Below are 18,307 nucleotides of genomic sequence, written 5' to 3'. Positions count from 1 at the left end.
TATACTACAGCGGAAACCCGGTACCTATGGCGACTGTCCTGCAGAGAGGAGTCTTCTTTCGCTGGGACACAGTCTCCTCCAAGCCCAGGGCCCACAGCATCACCCCACTGCCGTCTCCCCCCCCCCCCCCACCAAAACACACACCTTCGGACTATAAGATGCACCCCCCCCCCATTTTCCTCCCAAATCTGGGGGGAGGGGGAGGAGTGCATCTTATAGTCGGAAAAATACAGTAAATCAACTAATCAGAGGCATAATGTTTTATAATCCAGTATTAGACACCGTGACAAACATGGTACATTTTAAGACTTTATAACTTTTAGACAATATTAGTAAATTTCTCCAATTGCGGTGTACTTTTCAATATTTTTATAAATAATGTCTAATGATAGACTCCCTTTAAAGTTACCATGTCAACCTGAGAAGATTTTGCAGTTTCAGAAGCTTCCTGGCTTGGTCCAGATTGCAGCTGAGGATACGTAAGAGCCCGCCCTGCTGACACAGATGCCGACTAATTACTTTACCACTCCTGGTTTGGCTTTGATACCTTTTGTGTCTATTTGCTATTGACTTCTCCCTTGGCATTTTTCTCAGATTTCCCTTAGTCTCCTGATTCTTGAATGTGCCTGTTTGGATTTGTGACCTTTGGCTTGTTTTCCCAGTTTTGCGTTTGTCTCTTGATTTAGTCTCTGACATCCTCTCTTGCTACTGATATGTTCTTCTACGACTTGCTTCCTCAAAACTGAGTAAGTTATAGCAGATTTTGTTTTGGTTTCTGCAGTGGTGCATTTATTATTGGTACATCCATCTGTTTGGTGACAAGTCAGACTCCCAGATTTAGCACATCCAACCTGCTTAACGGTGGGCTCTGGTGCAGGCATCTGGGGGTCTGTCTTGGCTCACAAACGTGTGCTAGTTTTAAGAAGCTGTCTCTACTGCTCGCAATTTACCAATATCCCTCTCTTTCTTTAATTGTGGCCTTGCATGTTAACCATAACAATTTCTGGCCCCGGCACTGAATGTGGTTATGCCATAATCGAAATACAGCACCCTGATGTCACACATTTGCAAATGCTAATTTTTTTTTACAACTGGACATTTAAAAATTCATCCTTCAGCTTGACAGACATGTCCATGACTAGTACAACAAGAGTCATGTATGATCGACCATAACAATGTTTGACACTAAAATGAACTGAGAGGTGACAGAAATGTATAAGCATTTAATCCAAGCTTCATATATAGTAACAGGAAAGAGTCTTTTATTGAGACAGAAATAAAACAGTCAATTAAAAGCTATGGACTAGAAGCAATATTCAGGAATAACAATGGGTTAAGGAGGCAATACTACACATACTTCATTTCAAAAGAATCTGCTCTAAAAACATCTTAGCTTCACTCATGGCTTTTATTTCAGCACCTTTTTATTTCATAATCATGCAAATTATGAATTTCTGTTACCACTAGAGTCCAAAGAGGAAAAAAAAAATTGTGTAGCATATTTCATCATATTAGTTATCAGACCAGTAAATTGTACATGTATGCTAAATAGAGTATCTAAAGGTTTACACCTCTGCCTCTTATCTATGGCGTAAGTGAGTATGACAATTGAAGGAGTGCAGGTAAAGATATTGAGGATGTTCTCAAGTGCTAGTTGGCATTTTCTGAGTAGACTTATAAGCATTTGTTTCAAACAGCCAGAGGTTTACTGTTGTCTGCTATAGGGAAGGAGGTATAATATTGTATTAACAGCTACACAATACATTTCTGTCATTAAAGCTTGTTAATTTTCTGCATTAGGGTAGCTCGATGGTGTTCATTGCTCACATTCTCAGTAATAGACTTTAAGAAATGTCTTTCATTGGCCTGTCTCAGTGAACGGTTTCTGGAAGTGTCATTCGCTCTCAGGCTTTCATACAGGGAGAGAATCTCTAGTGACAAGAAAAAGAGAGGTTCACAAGTATTTTCTGGCATCATTGCAATTATATGGAGGACGTGACAGAATACTTGACTGTAAATAAATAATACCTCCTGTATACAGTCTACTTCTTTTTCAACTTTCTGCACTTGAAGATTGTATTCATCCACCTGCTGTTTTACGGCATCCAGCATTTCAGATATACAAACAGTATAAAGTCTTGCAATATGCTTTTGGCCATCAAAGGTAAGCCAGTTAGAACAGCTTGAGCTACAGAGGAGCTGGAAGGCTCTGAGTAAGAGGACAGAAAACTGAAGATCATAGGCAAAAGGACGGAGGTTCAAGAGAGGCATATACTGGATGTACTCCAGAGAATATGGTACATGGAGGAGTTGTCTTTTCAAAAGACTTTTTACAACCTGAGAAAGAAGCTTGCACTCTGTTGAGCTACACCATGGCAGGACTTGTACCATGGCTACTAAAAACCCTTTACTAAACATATTCACTTCATCTGGGTCTTCCGAGTTGACACAAAGAAGTGAAAGCATCAGATCTTTCATTTCACCTGAAATACAACAGCATTCCATCCAGGCCAAGAGCCCTGTGCCAGGACCATACTCCGGTAGAGCTAGTGCTGTCCACTCATTCTCTGACAGTTTGCAGACGTCAAATAAGGATGCAGGGACTTCATTTTTAAAGTGCTCTCCAAACACCGGTTTTAACCTCAAGCGTACTACCCAATCAAAATGCTCCATTTTCCTGTGAAGCCAGAAGAGCGACTTGCCCCAAGTTTCTGTGCTAGTTTCAGACTCTGGCAATAACAGTGTACAAATCTGGGAGAGAATTTCAATAATCAACTCCTTGGATCCTAGTGTAAGGCAATATGGTTTATCTGACTGCTGCCAGCACCTACTAAAACTATTGAGGAGTTTACAAAGAGACATAATAAGAGGGAATGGTGAGCAGGAAAGAACCCAGTGCTTACCTGATATATCTAGGGGGTTCCCAACATTTAGAGCTTTGTGAAGTATATTTAAGCACAGCTCCACATGTACACATTCGTCAAGTATATAGGGAAGGACAAAAATCCTCACTACTTCTGCAGGCTGGAGGAGGGAAATATTATCACCTGTATGTTCAGAAGGATTCATTAAATAACCCAACAAGTACAAAAACTGACTTTCTTCTTTATCAGAGGACAGTTTGCCCCAACAGGTCTCCATCAAGCAGCGAGATAATAAGGAGACTGCTGGGTCTGCATTATTAGGGCCCCTGAAGCTTAAAGCAGGAAGGGAAGTCAAAATTTTGGCTAAAAATGTATGAGCACCAAGATTTGAAACAGCAAAGTGGCATGCTTTGCTGATGACATACTCTGGATACAAGAGGGCCAGTCTCGCCACTCTGGAAACAGTGTTGTAGTCCGTTACATTTTGAGAGATCTGATTGAACGTCATGTTGAGCTCCTCTTGAAAGTTATCTGTAAAGGCAGATATGCAGTGAGACAGACCTTTTTCCCCCCACATATGCAGGACTCTCATGAGCACATCATCCATCTGAGCGAGTGGAAGCTCACAAAATAGATCCAAAACAACAGCTGTAGATTTCTGAATCTCTATTAGATTTAGATTGTTTTGCTCATGTGTGGCTTTAACGACAGTCTCCAACAATTTCAAGATGAGATCAGGTTTCAAAAAAACATCCTTATTTGTTTTAAGACAATTAAGCCAGTCAACGGAGAACGCCCAAGCAATTTCAGATGCAAACTCTAAACACACCTCTTTGTAACGGCACATTTTAAAGTCAATTATATTTTTGGCAACAGCAGCCATCATGTCCACATCATTCATCTTGCCTGCTATCTGAACATTAGAGGTTTTCCCCAGTAGGCTAGAAATGCAGTTTACCAGTTCTAAAGTATTTGCTTTTTGCTCTTCAGACAAAGTCTCACTAAGCTCTAAGGCAACCAAGTTTTTTTGCAAGGATGCAAGACTGCCATTCATCCTAAAGCATTCATAGGAAATCTTTTCACTGTTAATCATGTAGTTGTGCAATTCTTTCCCCCAGTAAAGCAGCAGGTCTTTCAGTATTTTCAAGCCAAAGTGTTGGGCACTTTTTAATAACCTAAACCTGGACGCAGTGCTACCGCTCTGCACAATCCTCTCTGCTTCCCTAATCCTTTCTGGGAGGCTTTTTTGGGGACTATCATCCTTGACTTTTGTGGTACAAAAACAAAGGACAGCAACTAGCTTCTCCAAATACAGTCTAATGGGAATAACGCCCGATTCTTTTTCTAGAAAAGACGATGAGCATAACATGTCTGCTAAATTTGCTATAGTGTAGCACTTCAGTTTGCTGTTACCGATGCTTGGCCTAATTTTAGGAAGCCCCTCTAAAAAAACACTGAGAATGTCGTGAGCTGCAGGTAAGCATTGCTCGGGATCCGGCTTAAATCTCTTAGAGCTTTGGCAAACTTCATCATTAGTCTTGGTCAAGTACTGGCGTGCAACAGCTGAAAAGGTTTCAACAATCTCATCCTTCCTGGTTTTACTACTTTTCATGATCTCCCACCACACATCCAGGAAAAAAGACACATCTTCTATCGAAGTGTCATCACAAATATAGTTCAACATTAAGGATGCCTCTTCCACCCAAAAATCAGTTGGCAGGGCCAAGAGAAGTTCAGCGAATACATCTGCTGCCTTCATTGCCTTGAGTACTTCAAACAAAATAGTGCGATTCATGTTTGGGATCATGGTTTGAACAGGAAAGAACGCATCCTCCTTCCATCTCCTGTCAGCATCAAAGTCTCCTTCCAAAGAGAGCTGTGCTTGACACGAGAGTACTTTGGCCCAAAATATTGCAATGACTTTCTTTCTCCACTCATGGCTTTGAGACCAGGTACCTGAGCAGATTTCTTTTAAAGCATTTGTGATTGGCTTCTGAACAAGTGGCCATTCTTCCTTCTTCATCTCCAGCAGTGTGTTCTGTAAGGTGAGCTTTTCTGCTAAGAGTAGAGCTCCTTGAAGAACCACTGTTTGTTCACATATGTTCCAACTTCCTACAAGTAAGAAACAAAGAATACAAAAACACTTGAATGTTTGCTTTTCACAAACAGATTTTTATTGTTTTCATTAACCACGTTACCTCTGAAATTTACACTCACTACAAAAATATTGTCTGGGAACCTGTTCAGCGGCTTGTTTAATGAGAGGCGAGCCCAGGAGACTGCAGAACCTCAAAAGCAGTAAAAACCTATTGGGAAATTAATTTCCTACCTGTCTTTTCAAGCAGAATCCCCAACACATTTGCAATGAAGATGTTGGAGAGAAATTCAAGAGAACCTTAGCCAGGAAGAAGGAAGTGCTGTTTTACAGGTAGCATTTATTAAGGCTAGCTGCACCCCAGACATACTTGCAGATTCAAAGTTTTAAACCTGCAGTCGCACAATCAAGGTTATCAGGTTAGAAACCCAAAACCTCAGCAGCGTAAAGACAAGCTGCTGGTTTAGGTGTGCCAAAACTGAGGACTGTTCAAAACTAGGCATTAAATAGATGACCCGATAAAACAAAAACTGGTATGAGAACAGTCATGGCCAAACGTTTTGAGACTGCCACAAAATTTGGTTATCATATTGTTTGGAGCTTCAGTGTTTTTAGATCTTTTATTCAGATGTTTCTATGCTATACCGAAGGACAATTATAAGTATTTCATATGTTTTTAAACTTGCGTTGACAAATACATCAAATGTATGAGAAACAAAAACATAGTACTAAATCATACGGAGAGGAACACGTAACGATATGAAATCAAAAAAGTATAGAATCACCTTGTAACTGTAATGTAACCCCTTAGTTTTGCATGTCTCTACCTCAAAAGAAATACATGACACAGGAAAAACCAAAAACGAGGTAAGTAGTACACTCAAAATGTAGAAAAATTATTTATTAATATATCAAATACAACTAACGCAAGAAAACAAACAACAACAATACAGGAGAGTTCCCACTAGAGGTCAGCATAGCGGCAAATAATTGGTCCCTATTACAAAGTATTAATGAAATAAAGCATCATATTGTCAAATCACATGGTGTTTTGTAAATACATTCAATATTAAAAGTTAATAAGCACAGCAGCATAAGGGTAAGGTATGTAGATGAAGTATTAAAGGTTTTGCATATAACATATATATGAGCAGTATTGTAAACCTCAAAAATAAATCAAAAATGGCTAAAACCAATATGTTGCAGAAAAAGGACTGCATGAGAGGTACCAAGTAAAAAATAAATAACTAGTGTTACGAACCTCACATGCAGACAGGACCAACAACCATATCCCAGTGTATTGAAATCACTGCAACCAACACGCATCCACAATGGTTGTTGTAGATAAGTACATAGGAGCAGTGATCAACACGCAAGTAAATGAAGTACCCCAGAAAATCAATTCAATATGTGGCATTGGACCTTAAGTGCTTACCCATGTGAGGGGCCGAAACTAGTATCCAGGACTTGCCGCGAGCGAATTATTTGCCGCTATGCTGACCTCTGGTGGGAACTCTCCTGTATTGATGTTTGTTTTCTTGTGTTAGTTGTATTTGATATATTAATAAATAATTTTTATACATTTTCAGTGTACTGCTTACCTCGTTTTTATTTATTCCTGTGTCACGTACATCACATGTATGCATAGACTCTTAGGCCTGGTTCACATCTGTGTTCGGTATTCTATTCGGGAAGTCCGCATGGGGACCCCCCGAACAGAATACTGATCTCATTGACAAGCGGTGAACTTATGAAAGCACACGGACCCCATAGACTATAATGGGGTCCATGTGCTTTTTGCACAGTGTCCGCAAGGAACGTGCGGAGAGAAAAGTACGGTAGTTCATGAAGTACTTTCCTCTCTGCATCAATCATGTGGGCACTGTGCGTAAAACACATGGGTATTTAAATATGTCGTTGGCTCAGGAGCTGAACAGCGCCATGTCTCTGCTGTACAATGTTGCTAAAGGTCCCCGGGCCTTGGTCAGCGGTTTCCCAGGAGTGCAGCCATTTTGAGGAGTATCACTGGTCCCCAGAACAAGATTAAAGGCCAGTGATCCGTTACTATGACAGCCGAGATCCTATTGATTATTATGTGGCGGATATTCTTCACTAATGCCTGCGGGCATTCACATCTGAAACACCTTTGTCAAACCTGACCAAGGCGCCATTTTGCTGCTTTATGAAGCTTGTAATACAAATGCAGGAATTTTGTGATCGAACCCTGTGTTTCAAGGTCCCTAGTGGCCCTAATAATTAAAGGGATTCTACCATTAAAATCAATTTTTTTTTCTCGTTGATACGTAGTAATAGCCTTAAGAAAGGATATTCTTCTCCTACCTTTAGATGTCTTCTCCGCACCACCGTTCGATATAAATTCCGGTTTTCTTCGGTAGGCAAATGAGTTTTCTCGCAGCACTGGGGGGCGGGCCCCAGCACTCAAACAGCACTGGGGCGTTCCCAATGCTGCGAGAGAACTCTCCAGTACCGCCTCCATCTCCTTCAGGAACGTCCTTGTCAAGTGTCTTCTTCCGGCGCGGGCGGTCAAACTTCTAGGTCTCAGGCAGAGCCGATTGCGCATGCCCGCGGCCACAAGAAAAATGACCGCTTACACAGTAACTAAGCGGCCATTTTAGGGGCCTGTGGGCATGCGCAGTCGGCTCTGCCCTAGGCCCGAAGCCTAGAAGTTTGACTGCCTGCACCAGAAGAAGATGCGCGAAGGAGCCATTCCTGAAGAAGATGGAGGCAGTGCTGGAGAGTTCTCTCGCAGCATTGGGGACGCCCCCAGTGCCGTTTCAGCGCTGGGGCCCGCCCCTAGTGCTGCGAGAGAATCATTTGCATACTGACGAAAACCGGGATTTATACTGAACGGTGGTGCGGAGAAGACATCTAAAGATAGGAGTAGAATCCCTTTAACGTTAAAAAAAAAAAAAAAAAAAGTACCGTATATAAAATGTTTTAAAAAGAATTTTAGAAAAATCAAATCACACCCCTTTCCCTTGGGAAAAAAATAAGTAAAAAGTAGATCTGGCCCGCATAAAAAAAAAAAAAAAAAAAGACACATTATGCATTCCCATACATGGAAATGGAAAGGAGTTAAATATATCAAAGTTTACTGAATTCTGTATAGAGAAAAAAAATTATGGGCTTGATGCTTACTGTAGCATACTCATTCCTTTAGTCATAGTCATTCCTTTACTCCTGCAGAGCGGCAATTTGCTGAGATTATCTCTGACACGTGAGAAGTCTGCATTAGCAACTGCACCCTTCCATTCACAATTAGATACAGAGTTCTCGCTTTAGACATATCCACAACTATCCTGCAATCTAGAAGTACTTGTCCCAGTCCATCTCTTTAGCATACTAGAATTACTAGAAGTACTGTGGCATTACGTGTGGGGAACGGGTGGATAATGCTTTTTGCTGCATTGTCTCAGGTCACACGCTTGCATCTATACACACTAGTAATAGCAAGTACAATGTGCCCTGCATGTCTGTAAACACATATAAAGATCTAAAGTCTGTAAAGATATAAGATATCATAATCATCAATGCTAGAGTATTGCAGTGTATGGTTTAATTGATCAAATGTTCTATTGTCCCCCCTAAAAAATAAAAATGTGCTGTGACATGATCATTTTAAGTGTGCTTTGGGGTTTGTAAAGATGGCAATATAAAAACAAAATATGGTTATCAGAACTTAAAGGGATTCTATCATTCAAAACATGCGTTTTTAAAAACTCACGTTGGAATAGCCTTTAAAAAGGCTAACCTTTAGGCTAAAGCCCCGCGTTGCAGAAACACAGCTTTTTTTGTTGCAGATTTTGTTGCCTTTTTTTTTTGGAGTCAAAGTCAGAAATGAATTTAGCAAAAGATAGACACATAAGAGCTTCCTCTATATATCCCATTCCTTTTGTAGCCATTCTTGGCTTCGGCTTAAAAAAAGCAACAAAATCTGCAACAAAAAAAGCTGTGTTTCTGCAACGTGGGGCCTTAGCCTTAAAAAGTCTGTTCTAGCCCAACATTTTCTGCTCTTCATCTTGCAGCCATTTTTTAATTAAATAGTTTTTAACTATTATGCAGCGTCACAGTAGCATCATACCTGCATTCGCGAAATTTCAATCTCGTTGATGAGTTGCTGCAACTGATCTACATAGAAGGGGGCGTGCAGGAAAAGTGTAGGAGACGGAATGAAGACCAGGGAGGGTATGATGCTGCTGTGCTTGGGGCATCCAAGTACCCTATTCCATCCCATACCAATACTGGCTGGGCTGGATGAGAAGCAGTTTAGGTTCACCTCTGTAGCTAATGGCCATCTAAGCAGTCACATGTTGGGTACCAATGACATCACTGCTAGCACATCACTGGTGACCTGACATGCGATTGCCGAGTCCAGTGACTGACCATAGTTATAATCTGAGTTACTTTACTTCTGGACAAAGACCAGGGGTAAGTACTCCTTTTTTTCCCCCAGCTTGTCTGACATCAGCTTTTAGGAACGGCTGCTCTATGCCTGTAATAGAAGTGTCAGTAATTTCAAGACCACTAGGTGGGCTAATAATTACAGTAAACACGGAATTAAACAGAATAATTTAAAACTATAGGCCCCTTCCCTAGAACACATCTAAAAGAAAAAAATAAAGTGAAACACATTAGGAATCCCTGTGGCGGAAAACACCTAATCGAAAAAGCTATATAAATTTGGTGTCTCTGGGATTGTATTGATCAATAGAATACAGGTCACGTGTCATTTTGGCTGAACAGTGAATGCTGTAAAAATGAAGCCTGTAATAAAGTCGCACAAATGCAGTTTTCCTCCAATTCCACCCCATTCTGAATATTTTTCCCTCCTTTGCAGTACATATTACAAAATATTAAGTGGTACCATTACAAAGTACAATTTGTCACACAAACTAAGGGGGCGTTTACAATACCGTCTGTGTCCGATAGGTAGTGTCCGCTCAAAATCTGGCACGGACATTAGGAGCGAACACTAGCTGTGTCCGTGACACCTGTCATTCATTTAAATGGCGATCGGGTGCGTTCTTTTGCACTCCGTGCCCTTCCTTCACTGTCCGCATGTAAAGATGTCCGACTTTTCAAGCGGACAGAAAAACCCTATGTTGGGTTTTTCTACCTGTCGGACACAGACGGTAGTGTGAACGCTACCTAACTCCTCATATGGCTCTGTAAATGGAAGAATAAATTTACTGCTTTTGGAAGATGGGGAGTCAAAAACAAAATTCAAAAAATGCCTGGGGCAGTAAGAGGTTAAAAGGATTTTATCATTAGAATCCCTTCTTTCAGTACTACTACGTTGGAATAGCCTTAAGAAAAGCTATTCTTCTCCTACCTTTAGAATTCTTCTCCACGCTGTCATTCTGGTGATATTCTTGGTTTTCTCTGTATGCAAATGAGTCTCCAGACAGCACAGGGGGCAGTCCCCCCTGCACTCACACAGCACAGGGGGTGTCCCCTGTGCTGCCAGAAGACTCTGCAGCGATGCCCTTCTTCTTCTACAGCCGCATGTGTCCTCCTGCATCTTTTTCTGCCTGAGACTGCATGCACTAATGTAGCGGCCACAGAAAAATGGCTGACAAGACATGCACAGTCAGCTCTTCCATCACTGCACACTGCCATTTTTCTGTGGCTGCTACATGAGCGTACTGCATGTTTCAGTGAAGAGGGACTGCACCCTGTGCTGTCTGGAGACTCATTTGCTTAGGAGAAAACCGGGAATATCACCAGATTGGTGACGCGGAGAATAATTCTAAGACTGGGTTCACACAGGGTTTTTTTGGACCAGATTTTGACAAAGAATTCGCCTAAAAAAAAAAAAAAAAACGCCTCCCATTGACTTCAATGGGAGCTGTTCATTTCCTTTTTCTGCAGGCGATTTCTTTCTGCTCGCAGAAAAAAGAAGCAAGCTGCCCTTTCTTGCTGCAGATTCTGCGGCTGATTCAGCCGTGGGCATTCCGAGGCGCGATGCTCCTTCCCAACTAGGCCCACTCATTTGGGCCTAATCCGGAGTGGAATGCTGTGACAGTCGCAGGAGGCGTTTTTTGGACCGGATTCTGAAGTGGCTTCCCGCGTCAAAATCCGGTCCAAAAAACTCAGTGTGAATCCAGCTTAAAGGTAGGGGATGAATTGCCTTTCTTAAGGATATTCTCACGTGGTAGTAATGAAAAAAGGGAATCTAGTAATAGAATCCCTTTAAAACAATCCTCTACCACACTAACCAAAGAGTGACCATGTCCAAAAGCTTTAACCAATGTAGCGGTCTGTACAAGTGACAGTACCTGATATATGTATCACGTCATGTTAAATATCAATCCAATCCATACTTACCAAAGTCCATCTCATTACTCATGATATATAGGTCCTTACTGCATATCTCCAGCACTACCTGAAGACAAACAAACACATGTTACAGGAACATGGTAACAAACCAGTGAAATGACACACATACAATGTCTAGCTACAATTAGACCACTCGTCCTCTACCAGCGGCTGCAGACGTATCACAGTAGCTGGACACACACACAGAACACGTGGCCCCTTCCATACCTGCCCACGCTGCACAGACTCTTCTCACAGTCGCCAACCTCAGTCGGCAGCATGCAGTTTCCTATGACAGAACTCTCTCCCCGAACAATCTATTTTAAAATAGCTTCACTTTATCAAAGCCCCAGGACTTTGAAGAAGACATGTTGCCGAAGACATTGCCCTGTTTAGTTAAGGGAGTATCACCTCCAAAATGGCTCCACGTCTAGAGACGAGAATAATCCAATGACAGGTTCAGTCAAGCTTTCCGTATGGCGTCATAGGAACGCGACATTGCAGACGTCAATTTTACCAGCAGATGGCGCTGGTGTTGTACTGCGGTGTTGTCAGGGTAACGTGAGGCGGCTGTATAGCGGTGTCCAATGCTGCAGGACTGAAGGACCCGGGCGGACCACGTCTGACTACAAATGTGCACATCGCCGTAATGCTGCCTTTGGCACCACGTGACCATTCCTGGCTAACTATCTACAAACTGTTCATGTCTTAGCGGAAGGAATGGATGACAGCATTAGGCAGGAGTCTGTGGTGTGACTATACAAGTACAATGTGGGCTTTTCCTGTCAGCAAAGAGCTGCTTTAACTAGCTCAAGACATAGTCACCATTTTAGTGCATGCAGTGGTGTAACAGCAGGGGTAGCGGCTGCCACAGGGCCCTGGACATTAGGGGGCCCAGCGACAGCCGCTACCGCTGCGTTTTTTTTTTTTTTTTTTTAATAGTCTGTTACCAGCCAGTAACGGGCCCTATTTACTTACCCATCCTGGCAGGGACTGGGATCGGTAAATGACGCCACGGGCCCCATAAGCACTATTATGCTCGGGGGTCTTTTCGGACCCCTGAGTATAACGATCGGAGGCCCGTCAGAAGTAAGAGAACATAAGAAACTGTGTTACTTACCTCTCCGCGATCCGGGTCTACTTGCGTGACGTCACATGACCAGGGACCTGTGTCCATATGCATCGTGACGCAGGACCCCGGTCACATGACGTCCCGGAAGATGGCATGCAGCGGAGTCGGGAGATAGGTAAGTAACATAATTTTATGTTTGTACCCCTCTGGGTCTCCGATTATTACACTCTGGGGTCTGAAAAGACCCCAGAGTATAATAGTTGTTCATGGGTGACCACTATGGAGAATAATACTGAGTGCAGGGGCCACTATGGGGCATAATACTGTGTGCAGGGGCCACTATTGGGATAATACTATGTGCAGGGGCCACTATGGGGTATAATACTGTGTACTTGGGCCACTATGGGGCATACAGTAAGGGTGCATGCACACTGAGTAACGCCGGGCGTGTATCACAGCCGTACACGCCGGCATTACAGCAGACTGCCGAACACTTCCCATTCACTTCAATGGGAGCGCTCGTAACAGCGGCGTTTACGAGCGCTCCCATTGAAGTGAATGGGAAGTGTTCGGCAGCCCTGCTGTAACGCCGGCGTGTACGGCTCTCATACACGCCCGGCGTTACGTAGTGTGCATGCACCCTAATACTGTGTGCAGGGGCATTATAGTGTGTGCAGAAATGCACTGGGGGGGGGGGGGGGGGGTCAGTTGGTCGAGGTCTTTGGCGTCAGTCGGGAAGGGGGGGGGGGACAATGTCAAAAGTTCGCCACAGAGCCCCGCCATTCCTAGTTACGTCACCTATACATTGTGTTATATGTCATGCTTATACCTGGAAACTCTCATGATTTCTAAGTCACTTGACGCCTATGTCATACCAGTTAACTTAACTTGGCAAGGTTCACAGGTTATCTACAAGGGTGGTGCAGATAATGGTAAAACAGGACACACACATACACTCTGCAAGCTTACTAGTGACTGCTGTATATATTACTGTAGAGTTCTGTATATTACAAAAAAGCCTATTTGTTCATACTTTTTAATACAATAAAAAAAAGTTATATTCTGCCACTTGCCAATTAAACGTGCAAAAACATATACAGGCAAGTCTATAGATACATTAGGCCTATGCATTGTATATACAATGCAGTACATATGGCAAATATAGTTAAAAAATAGGGTTAAGTATATTGCTTTTTTTGGTAATGTGATATTCCCTTTGCTACACAGTGTTGCATAATTAAAGGGGTCTTCCAGCTTATAAGTTTTGATGACCTCCGGATAAATTATCAATATCAGATCAATGGGGGTCCAACACCTAGCACCCCCCATCGATCAACTCACATGGGAAGTTGCCAATGCTATACAAGGGTTAAGGAAGCTATACCGGTTTATGTTAGCGGAGCTGCAGAAAATAGGTACTACCACTATACAGTGAACAGAGCCGTCTGCTACCAACTCTGTCCACTATGTAGTTCTAGTGGCGGGCTCGTTCACAAGGGGCAAGAGGGGACGGATTTTGACACAGAATCCACCTCAAAATCTGCTCCCTCACAATACAGGTCTATGTAGACCGCTAGCATCCTTTTTACCGTGAGCGGTTTGTTCCCGCTCATGGATAAAAGAAGCGAGCTGCCCTTTCTTCAGGCGGATTCAGCAGCTGATTCAGCCCAGGCATCCGCCTTGTGACAGCACCCTCAGGACTAGGCCCATTCATTTGGGCCTACTCCGGAGCGAGAAGCCGACAATCACGGCAGGCACATTTTGGTCCTATTCTGACGCGGCTTCCCACGTCAAAATCAGGACCAAAATATGCGGTCCCTAGCCCAATGTGAATCTAGCCCTATAGAATCTGCCCTACTATAACAACTTTGAAGAGAGGACTTGCACGTGACTTAACCTAAAGAAGCTAAAATGAATGTATATAAATGTTACAAATATGATTTTACAGATCTCAATTCTAGACGTCATGTAAAGGGGCACCATAGAGGCGTCCACTTATGGAAGCTGTCAAAAGCCCATTTGTGAGTGTCACAGAACATTGAGAATATAGACTTTTTGGGTTAGCGCTCTACATATCAGGGGTAAACACGATGACTGCTACGTTGCCAATTGTTGTGACTGATAATAGCCGGAAGCGAAACATCAAAAAGGATCTTAGTTTGTTAAACTTGTATCCTTCAATAAAAGCAGGCTGCCCGCACGCAATAAGCTGCGTCTGGGGGAAGGAAGAAACAAGATGGCAGTAAGCATTACGGCCTCTTTCATGTAAAGAGTATACAAACCGGATCCGTCCTTTTCAGATATTCCCCCAGAGGCGATCTGTATTATTCAAAGTTTAGCAGTCACTGCAGAATAATAGATAGCTTGTGACACAGAGACAGCCAGCCAGCTGGATATAGGCTATGCTGCACTGTTTGCATTAAGTGCCTTATATTATACACTCACCGGCCACTTTATTAGGTACACCTGTCCAATTGCTCGTTAACACTTAATTTCTAATCAGCCAATCACATGGCGGCAACTCAGTGCATTTAGGCATGTAGACATGGTCAAGACAATCTCCTGCAGTTCAAACCGAGCATCAGTATGGGGAAGAAAGGTGATTTGAGTGCCTTTGAACGTGGCATGGTTGTTGGTGCCAGAAGGGCTCGTCTGAGTATTTCAGAAACTGCTGATCTACTGGGATTTTCACGCACAACCATCTCTAGGGTTTACAGAGAATGGTCCGAAAAAGAAAAAACATCCAGTGAGCGGCAGTTCTGTGGGCGGAAATGTGTTGTTGATGCCAGAGGTCAGAGGAGAATGGCCAGACTGATTCGAGCTGATAGAAAGGCAACAGTGACTCAAATAGCCACCCGTTACAACCAAGGTAGCCAGAAGAGCATCTCTGAACGCACAGTATGTCGAACTTTGAGGCAGATGGGCTACAGCAGCAGAAGACCACATCGGGTGCCACTCCTTTCAGCTAAGAACAGGAAACTGAGGCTACAATTTGCACAAGCTCATCGAAATTGGACAATTGAAGATTGGAAAAACTTTGCCTGGTCTGATGAGTCTCGATTTCTGCTGCGACATTCGGATGGTAGGGTCAGAATTTGGCGTCAACAACATGAAAGCATGGATCCATCCTGCCTTGTATCAACGGTTCAGGCTGGTGGTGGTGGTGTCATGGTGTGGGAAATATTTTCTTGGCACTCTTTGGGCCCCTTGGTACCAATTGAGCATCGTTGCAACGCCAAAGCCTACCTGAGTATTGTTGCTGACCATGTCCATCCCTTTATGACCACAATGTACCCAACATCTGATGGCTACTTTCAGCAGGATAATGCAATGCCATGTCATAAAGCTGGAATCATCTCAGACTGGTTTCTTGAACATGACAATGAGTTCACTGTACTCCAATGGCCTCCACAGTCACCAGATCTCAATCCAATAGAGCATCTTTGGGATGTGGTGGAACGGGAGATTCGCATCATGGATGTGCAGCCGACAAATCTGCGGCAACTGTGTGATGCCATCATGTCAATATGGACCAAAATCTCTGAGGAATGCTTCCAGCACCTTGTTGAATCTATGCCACGAAGAATTGAGGCAGTTCTGAAGGCAAAAGGGGGTCCAACCCGTTACTAGCATGGTGTACCTAATAAAGTGGCCAATGAGTAAGATGCCATGATAAACTACACAGGAGGGGAGACTGAATTCACCTAGTGACACATTGATAAATAAAGGAAGTGATTTCAGGGGCCACACGGTGGCTCAGTGGTTAGCACTGCAGCCTTGCAGCGCTGGAGTCCTGGTGTTCAAATCCCGCCAAGGGCAGAAAACCATCTGCAAGGAGTTTGTATGTTCTCCCCGTGTTTGCATGGATTTCCATCCCATATTCCAAAAAAGACATACTGATAGGGAAAAATGTACATTGTGAACAGGTATTCTTATACTTGGTAGATTGTGAAAGGCGGCAATACATGGAAAAATAATCAGTTTTTAAGAATATTACTTAGGATGAAGTACGGTATTTCAACATTGCAGACTGATTCTATTCAGAAGGTTTTCTAAGTTTTCCGTTTGGGGACCGCTTGGATGGACTACCGATTGCATTAAAAAGCGGTGACCAATGAAAACACACGGACCCCTAGACTATAATGGGGTCCATGTGTTTTCTGTGCGGCGTCCGCACAAGTCATGCAGACACCGTGCAGAAGACACATGGACCTCATTATAGTCTATAGGGTCCGTGTGCTTTCATTGCTCACCACCTCTTAATGCATTCGATATTCCATTCTGGGGTCCCCAATGCCGAACATAGATGTGAACCAGGCCTTGCACTTTTGTTTTTCTACAGTTTAGTTTTTGCAGGATTGCCCACCTTTGCTCTTGATAGATAGATACACAGAGATAGATAGATGATTGATAGATAGATAGATAGATAGATAGATAGATAGATAGATTGATTATGGCCAAGGTCTGTGCACCCAGAGCCAAATTGCGTTGGGTCACATATTCTTTGAAAGGAAGTAGTTAGAGAGCAATACCAAATAATACAGATCATCCACATTAAAGTCAGTATGTATCCAACGTAAATGGACATCCTTCTATAAATGCCGTTCCTGGCAGCAACTGATCCTCTCTCAGGACAAAAAGGATAGGGCATGTTGAAGTCCAACAGCCTGATCCTGATCTTTCATAACATCAACATCTGCCATAGAGAGAGTTAAGGGGTCCCTATTCACATTAGAGGATCAGTGGGAACAGAAGCCATTAGTCTAATATGTAGGCCCTACTTAGGAATACCATGTTTATCTATAATAATATTACTGTACAGTGCCTACATGATAGCTTCATCCAGTAGACACATAACAGTAATGTCAGGATATATAATGCACATAGTAACACTGTCCAGTGTCTAAACCACCAAACCGAAGGCATCAATATTAGGTCCTCAATTATTGTCGTAGGTTAGGTAGTCGGCAGCATTAACCTAGTGTTTAGTTTTCACTTTTACAAAATTTTTTAGAAGACATCTACATGAAATGAAAGGTAGAAATGGTTGCCACTGGGATAACGGTAGTGCTGCTTGTGCCTAGTGGTCGCAGTCACATATATATAGCAAAAGCATGGCGGTGCTCACTTGTTGATGCCAGTAATACAGTGACTTATTAACATGAAAAAAATCACTGTATTACCAGGATCAACAAGTGCCAGTCTGTTACTACTTTTGCTATACGAGATAGAGAAATGAGTTAGTATGTCATTCATTATTTTACCAATACTGCCTATAGGACTATGGCAAAGTTGAAACTTCCCAAACCTCTGTAAGAAGATATTGTGATATAAGCATTACATAAGGAAACTTGTAGCTTCCTTTTAGTGATCTGTACATAATGTCTGTGACATGTTACATTACTGCTGCATTGACTCCTGTTTAAACTGTAAAATGAAAACGTGCACTACTAGTTATGACCACTAGATGTCATCCCATTTCAGTGACATATTATTTAATTTGTGTTCCAGATTGGCTAGTATTAGTATATACAGTTTCCTTTTTTAACATATACGGTGTAGAATTTTAGAATAAGGGATTATTATTAAACTAATTTGCTTTCTGTGTAGTACACTTATTTTACCTAAAATCTAATCATATACAGTAGCTACACTGCTGATGTACATTCTTATAGGAGATTTCCTGTACAATGAATAATGCTGTATGGTTCATTGCAAGTAAGCAGTAAATCCACTGCAAATGTCCTAAGTAAATATTGATCTTTGTATCAGTTATGCTGGGTGCCTTAAATCCTTAGATTAATTTTAGATTCACTTGGTATTGCAGTGTATTAAGTCTCTATCAGAAGTACCAAACTTTTCTGAGCTGAGCTGGAGGTTAGCAAAACTGTATTTCCCATTATGAGACAACGAAGGCTATTCAATAGATACTGGCAA

General features: G+C 42.5%; 1 protein-coding gene across 2 annotated transcripts; it reads right to left on the bottom strand.

Moving 5' to 3' along the window:
* Positions 1-1,322: 1,322 nt before the first annotated feature.
* On the bottom strand, positions 1,323-11,600 carry GEMIN4 (gem nuclear organelle associated protein 4). 2 transcript variants are annotated; one of them, XM_075264863.1, is made up of 3 exons: positions 11,527-11,600; positions 11,308-11,365; positions 1,323-4,976 (listed from the first exon to the last, which is right to left on the bottom strand). In XM_075264863.1, exons 2-3 carry the CDS (start codon positions 11,327-11,329, stop codon positions 1,774-1,776), a joined length of 3,225 nt encoding a protein of 1,074 aa, XP_075120964.1. In that variant the 5' UTR covers positions 11,330-11,365; positions 11,527-11,600; the 3' UTR covers positions 1,323-1,773. The 2 variants fall into 2 exon arrangements, with proteins under 2 accessions (XP_075120964.1, XP_075120963.1); XM_075264862.1 differs by lacking the exon at positions 11,527-11,600 and having other exon boundaries at positions 11,308-11,373.
* Positions 11,601-18,307: the final 6,707 nt, after the last annotated feature.

The sequence above is a fragment of the Leptodactylus fuscus genome, chromosome 2 (genome assembly GCF_031893055.1).
Source record: "Leptodactylus fuscus isolate aLepFus1 chromosome 2, aLepFus1.hap2, whole genome shotgun sequence".
Taxonomy (NCBI): Eukaryota; Metazoa; Chordata; class Amphibia; order Anura; family Leptodactylidae; genus Leptodactylus; species Leptodactylus fuscus.
Note: the sequence above shows the minus strand (reverse complement) of the source record. Positions and strands in the feature narration are given on the sequence as shown.

Coding starts and splice junctions, on each gene's coding strand:
- GEMIN4 (XM_075264863.1), bottom strand. CDS start 11,329: ATGAGTAATGAGATGGACTTTG. Junction 4,977..11,307: donor GAGTAATGAGATGGACTTTG/GTAAGTATGGAT, acceptor TCTTACTTGTAG/GAAGTTGGAACATATGTGAA.